We start from the raw sequence: 6,472 nt of genomic DNA on the forward strand, positions 1-6,472 counted from the left end.
AGCTGGTTTCAGCAAACTAGTTCTAGACAAAAGAGAAACAAACAGCCCTGTACTGTAGCTTCCACTCTGATGACATTGGTTTTAGCCTGATCCCAGATCCAGTCCTGTTGTCATTGGCCTTTAGCCTGGTCCCAGATCCGGTCCTGTTGTCATTGGCCTTTAGCCTGGTCCCAGATCCGGTCCTGTTGCCATTGGTTTTAGCCTGGTCCCAGATCCGGTCCTGTTGTCATTGGCCTTTAGCCTGGTCCCAGATCCAGTCCTGTTGTCATTGGTTTTAGCCTGGTCCCAGATCCAGTCCTGTTGTCATTGGTTTTAGCCTGGTCCCAGATCCGGTCCTGTTGTCATTGGCTTTTAGCCTGGTCCCAGATCCAGTCCTGTTGTCATTGGTTTTAGCCTGGTCCCAGATCCGGTCCTGTTGTCATTGGTCTTAGCCTGGTCCCAGATCCAGTCCTGTTGTTATTGGTTTTAGCCTGGTCCCAGATCCGGTCCTGTTGTCATTGGTCTTAGCCTGGTCCCAGATCCGGTCCTGTTGTCATTGGCCTTTAGCCTGGTCCCAGATCCGGTCCTGATGTCATTGGTTTTAGCCTGGTCCCAGATCCAGGCCTGTTGTCATTGGTTTTAGCCTGGTCCCAGATCCAGTCCTGTTGTCATTGGTCTTAGCCTGGTCCCAGATCCAGTCCTGTTGTCATTGGATCTTAGCCTGGTCCCAGATCCGGTCCTGTTGTCATTGGTTTTAGCCTGGTCCCAGATCCAGTCCTGTTGTTATTGGTTTTAGCCTGGTCCCAGATCCGGTCCTGTTGTCATTGGTCTTAGCCTGGTCCCAGATCCAGTCCTGTTGTCATTGGTTTTAGCCTGGTCCCAGATCCGGTCCTGTTGTCATTGGTCTTAGCCTGGTCCCAGATCCAGTCCTGTTGTCATTGGTCTTAGCCTGGTCCCAGATCCAGTCCTGTTGTCATTGGTCTTAGCCTGGTCCCAGATCCAGTCCTGTTGTCATTGGTCTTAGCCTGGTCCCAGATCCAGTCCTGTTGTCATTGGTTTTAGCCTGGTCCCAGATCCAGTCCTGTTGTCATTGGTTTTAGCCTGGTCCCAGATCCGGTCCTGTTGTCATTGGTCTTAGTCTGGTCCCAGATCCGGTCCTGTTGTCATTGGTCTTAGCCTGGTCCCAGATCCGGTCCTGTTGTCATTGGTTTTAGCCTGGTCCCAGATCCAGTCCTGTTGTCATTGGTTTTAGCCTGGTCCCAGATCCAGTCCTGTTGTCATTGGTTTTAGCCTGGTCCCAGATCCAGTCCTGTTGTCATTGGTTTTAGCCTGGTCCCAGATCCAGTCCTGTTGTCATTGGTTTTAGCCTGGTCCCAGATCCAGTCCTGTTGTCATTGGTTTTAGCCTGGTCCCAGATCCAGTCCTGTTGTCATTGGTCTTAGCCTGGTCCCAGATCCAGTCCTGTTGTCATTGGTCTTAGCCTGGTCCCAGATCCAGTCCTGTTGTCATTGGTCTTAGCCTGGTCCCAGATCCAGTCCTGTTGTCATTGGTCTTAGCCTGGTCCCAGATCCAGTCCTGTTGTCATTGGTCTTAGCCTGGTCCCAGATCCAGTCCTGTTGTCATTGGTCTTAGCCTGGTCCCAGAACTGGTAGTGCCGTCTTATAAACTCCAACATTGTATTGCCTCATGTCAGATACCGCAATGATTCTGTCTGCACTGATTGGTTGAAGACCGAGTGTTGTGTAGGAATGAAGCCACCTGTCGGAAGACAACGGCAACTAGGATTTGCCAAGACAGCACAAAAAGATCTGAGACCAGGCTAAGTTAAAGCTTGGCATTAGCCAGTGGTGTAAAGTACGGAAGTAAAAATATTTGAAAGAACTTCTTAAGTTATGTAGTATATTGGGGGTATCTGTACTTTACTATTTATATTTTTGACAACTTTTACTTCACTACATTCCTAAAGAAAATAATTTACTTTTTATTCCATACATCTTCCCTGACAGTCAAAAGTACTCGTTCTTTTTTAAATGCTTTAGCAGCACAGGAAAATAGTCCAATTTACTCACTAAACAGAGGACATCCCTGATCGTCCCTACTGCCTCTGATTTGGACTCGCTAAACAGAGAACATCCCTGATCGTCCCTACTGCCTCTGATCTGGAGGACTCACTAAACAGAGAACATCCCTGGTCATCTCTACTGCCTCTGATCTGGAGGACTCACTAAACAGAGAACATCCCTGATCGTCACCTACTGCCTCTGATCTGGACTCACTAAACAGAGAACATCCCTGGTCATCCCTACTGTCTCTGATCTGGAGGACTCACTAAACAGAGAACATCCCTGGTCATCCCTACTGTCTCTGATCTGGAGGACTCACTAAACAGAGAACATCCCTGATCGTCCCTACTGCCTCTGATCTGGAGGACTCACTAAACAGAGAACATCCCTGATCGTCCCTACTGACTCTGATCTGGAGGACTCACTAAACAGAGAACATTCCTGATCGTCTCTACTGCCTCTGATCTGGAGGACTCACTAAACAGAGAACATCCCTGGTCATCCCTACTGTCTCTGATCTGGAGGACTCACTAAACAGAGAACATCCCTGGTCATCCTACTGTCTCTGATCTGGAGGACTCACTAAACAGAGAACATCACTGGTCATCCCTACTGTCTCTGATCTGGAGGACTCACTAAACAGAGAACATCCCTGGTCATCCCTACTGTCTCTGATCTGGAGGACTCACTAAACAGAGAACATCACTGGTCATCCCTACTGTCTCTGATCTGGAGGACTCACTAAACAGAGAACATCACTGGTCATCCCTACTGTCTCTGATCTGGAGGACTCACTACTAAACAGAGAACATCCCTGGTCATCCCTACTGCCTCTGATCTGGAGGACTCACTAAACAGAGAACATCCCTGGTCATCCCTACTGCCTCAGATCTGGAGGACTCACTAAACAGAGAACATCCCTGGTCATCCCTACTGCCTCTGATCTGGAGGACTCACTAAACAGAGAACATCCCTGGTTCGCCCTACTGCCTCTGATCTGGAGGACTCACTAAACAGAGAACATCCCTGGTCATCCCTACTGCCTCTGATCTGGAGGACTCACTTACCAGAGAACATCCCTGGTCATCCCTACGGCCTCTCATAGCAACAGTACAACTTAGCAGCGCCATGGTAACAAACCAGTGTAATGCCATGCTGATACCATAGCAACACCGTAGCGATGTCACAGTTTAGCGATGCCGCGGTAATGCCATTGCAACACCACGGCAACCCTACGCCACACTAACGCCATGGTATTGTCATTAGCGACGACACTACCTCGGTAATACAGTAAAGCGTTATACATGAGTTTAGTAACCCCATGGTAACGGCATGGTAGAGCACGGCCATGTAACGCTTTTACAACATACAGAAGTGCGCTGGTTATCAAGGGGCAAAGTATTGACACGTTTTTTTTTTTAATTGAGAGACGAGCTCAAAGTTTTCTTTACTGAACATAATTTTCACTTGTCATCATGCAAGCGGTCTGACGAGTTTCTCACACGACTGGCCTATATGTTAGGTTCAGTTACAGTACTGCTTTAGCACACGTGATAACCCTATCACCCAAACATTAGCATATCAATATGATAATGACCTGATGGGTAATGACAGCCGTTTTCATGTGTATGCCTATTGCCTATTTACTCTGTGTGTACAGACTCTCTCTCTCTCACACACACACACACACACACACACACACACACACACACACACACACACACACACACACACACACACACACACACACACACACACACACACACACACACACACACACACACACACACACACACACACACACACACACACACACACGCTTCCCAGAAGCAGTGAAATGGGTGAATGTCCTAGACATTGTATAACAGCGTAACAAAAGCAACGATTTTACAACAATGATGACATCATAATATTAATATAACAAATGATAATACAATAGATAATGTAATTAACACAGACAATAGAAATGATTCATATCATTATGACTAATGATACCAGTTTAAAAGGGACAGAGGTAATGAGAGCAGAGATAAAGCTGTAGGAGCCAGAGATGTCTTCAAGTTCAATCTAGATCGTTCTAACTTCTAGATCGTTCCAAATCCCTGGCTCTAAGTTCTAGATCGTTCCAAATCCCTAGCTCTAAATTCTAGATCGTTCTAGATAGAACCATGGACATGGAACAAAGATCTAGATTTCTCAGTGTCCCTGGTTCCAAGTTCTAGATTGTTCAGTGTCCTTGGTTCCAAGTTCTAAATTGTTTGGTGTCCCTGGTTCCAAGTTCTAGATCATTCCGTATTCCATGTTCCAACTTCTGGATCGTTCTGTTTACCTGATTCTAAGATCTTAATCACCGTTGTTCCCTGGTTCTATAGGTCACTGGTTCCAGAGAGATGTTGCCTGTCTCTCTCCATTCCCTGGATCAGTGGTTTCAGAATGAAGAAACATGGTTCCAAGTTCTAGTACCACCGAGTGTTGGAACATGCATCCTATGTTCCCTGGTTCTAGTTCCATGGATCTAGGACAATGGATTCCTTTTTCTGGGTCAATGGATCTAGTAATTTATTGTTGGATCTAGGTGCATGGTTCTAGCCCACCGTTGTCTTGGTTCTAGACCCATTAATCTCGGGCCATGATTCAAAGGTTCTAGGTCTATTGTTCCAGGTACTGAGTCCATTGTTCTAGCACCCCTGTTCTCCTCTATTCTACAGTAACTTTTCTTTGGTCCTCTGGTCCATGGGTCCATACTCCATACCGGTGTAGCCCAGCCTCAGAACCTATTCCTGGGGTTCAGTTCTTGGTCTCAGGGCCTGGGGGGGTTTGTAGGGTGGAAGGAGGAACGGATCCTCTGGGCCTCAGAGACACACAGGTGACCGAAGGCCTTGTTATACCACTCTGGAGACCTGCCCCTGGACAAAGCAACAACATAAACATGGGTTAGAACACCTTGTAACACATTGGAGACCTCATATATAGTGATGCTGTTTGGCTCAGTTGGTGGTAGTGGTAGTGGTAGTGGTTGGGGGTAGTGGTTAGTGGTAGTGGTTAGTGGTAGTGGTTGGTGGTTGTGGTAGTGGTTGGTGGTAGTGGTTGGTGGTTGGTGGTAGTGATTGGTGGTTGGTGGTAGTGATTGGTGGTAGAGGTTGGTGGTTGGTGGTAGTGGTTGGTGGTTGGTGGTAGTGGTTGGTGGTTGGTGGTAGTGGTTGGTGGTAGTGGTGGTAGTGGTTGGTGGTAGTGGTGGTTGTGATTGGTGGTAGTGGTTGGTGGTAGTGGTTGGTGGTAGTGATTGGTGGTTGGTGGTTGGTGGTAGTGGTTGGTGGTAGTGGTTGGTGGTTGGTGGTTGGTGGTAGTGGTTGGTGGTAGTGGTTGTAGTGGTTGGTGGTAGTGGTTGGTGGTTGGTGGTGAGTGGTTGTAGTGGTTGGTGGTAGTGATTGGTGGTAGTGGTTTGTAGTGGTTGGTGGTAGTGGTTGGTGGTAGTGGTTGGTGGTAGGTTGTAGTGATTGGTGGTAGTGGTTGGTGGTTTGTGGTAGTGGTTGGTGGTTGGTGGTTGGTGGTAGTGATTGGTGGTAGTGGTTGGTGGTAGTGGTTGGTGGTTGGTGGTAGTGGTTGGTGGTTGGTGGTAGTGGTTGGTGGTAGTGGTTGGTGGTAGTGATTGGTGGTAGTGGTTGGTGGTAGTGGTTGGTGGTTGGTGGTTGGTGGTAGTGGTTGGTGGTTGGTGGTTGGTGGTAGTGGTTGGTGGTAGTGGTTGGTGGTTGGTGGTAGTGGTTGGTGGTTGGTGGTAGTGGTTGGTGGTAGGTGGTTGGTGGTTGGTGGTAGTGGTTGGTGGTAGTGGTTGGTGGTAGTGGTTGGTGATTGGTGGTAGTGGTTGGTGGTTGGTGGTAGTGGTTGGTGGTTGGTGGTTGGTGGTGGTTGGTGGTTGGTGATTGGTAGTGGTTGGTGATTGGTGGTAGTGGTTGGTGATTGGTGGTAGTGGTTGGTGGTAGTGGTTGGTGGTTGGTGGTAGTGGTTGGTGGTTGGTGGTAGTGGTTGGTGGTTGGTGGTAGTGGTTGGTGGTTGGTGGTAGTGGTTGGTGGTTGGTGGTAGTGGTTGGTGGTTGGTGGTAGTGGTTGGTGGTAGTGGTTGGTGGTAGGTGGTAATGGTTGGAGGTAGTGGATGGTGGTTGGTGGTAGTGATTGGTGGTAGTGATTGGTGGTAGTGATTGGTGGTAGTGATTGGTGGTAGTGGTTGGTGGGGTAGTGGTAGTGGTTGGTGGTAGTGATTGGTGGTTGTGGTAGTGGTTGGTGGTAGTGGTTGGTGGTAGTGGTTGGTGGTAGTGGTTGGTGGTTGGTGGTAGTGGTTGGTGGTAGTGATTGGTGGTAGTGATTGGTGGTAGTGGTTGGTGGTAGTGGTTGGTGGTTGGTGGTAGTGGATGGTGGTAGTGGTTGGTGGTAGTG

At 48.3% G+C, this 6,472-nt stretch overlaps 1 protein-coding gene across 1 annotated transcript in view; it reads right to left on the reverse strand.

Moving 5' to 3' along the window:
• Positions 1 to 3,531: 3,531 nt before the first annotated feature.
• Positions 3,532 to 6,472, reverse strand: part of LOC118380151 (stAR-related lipid transfer protein 13-like) — a 65,649-nt gene continuing 62,708 nt past the window's right edge. The window contains 2 exon segments of the mRNA XM_052457490.1: positions 3,532 to 4,869; positions 4,871 to 4,948. Coding sequence (XP_052313450.1) covers positions 4,830 to 4,869; positions 4,871 to 4,948 — 118 coding nt within the window. The 3' untranslated portion in view covers positions 3,532 to 4,829.

Source organism: Oncorhynchus keta, chromosome 11 (assembly GCF_023373465.1).
Source record: "Oncorhynchus keta strain PuntledgeMale-10-30-2019 chromosome 11, Oket_V2, whole genome shotgun sequence".
Lineage (NCBI taxonomy): Eukaryota > Metazoa > Chordata > Actinopteri > Salmoniformes > Salmonidae > Oncorhynchus > Oncorhynchus keta.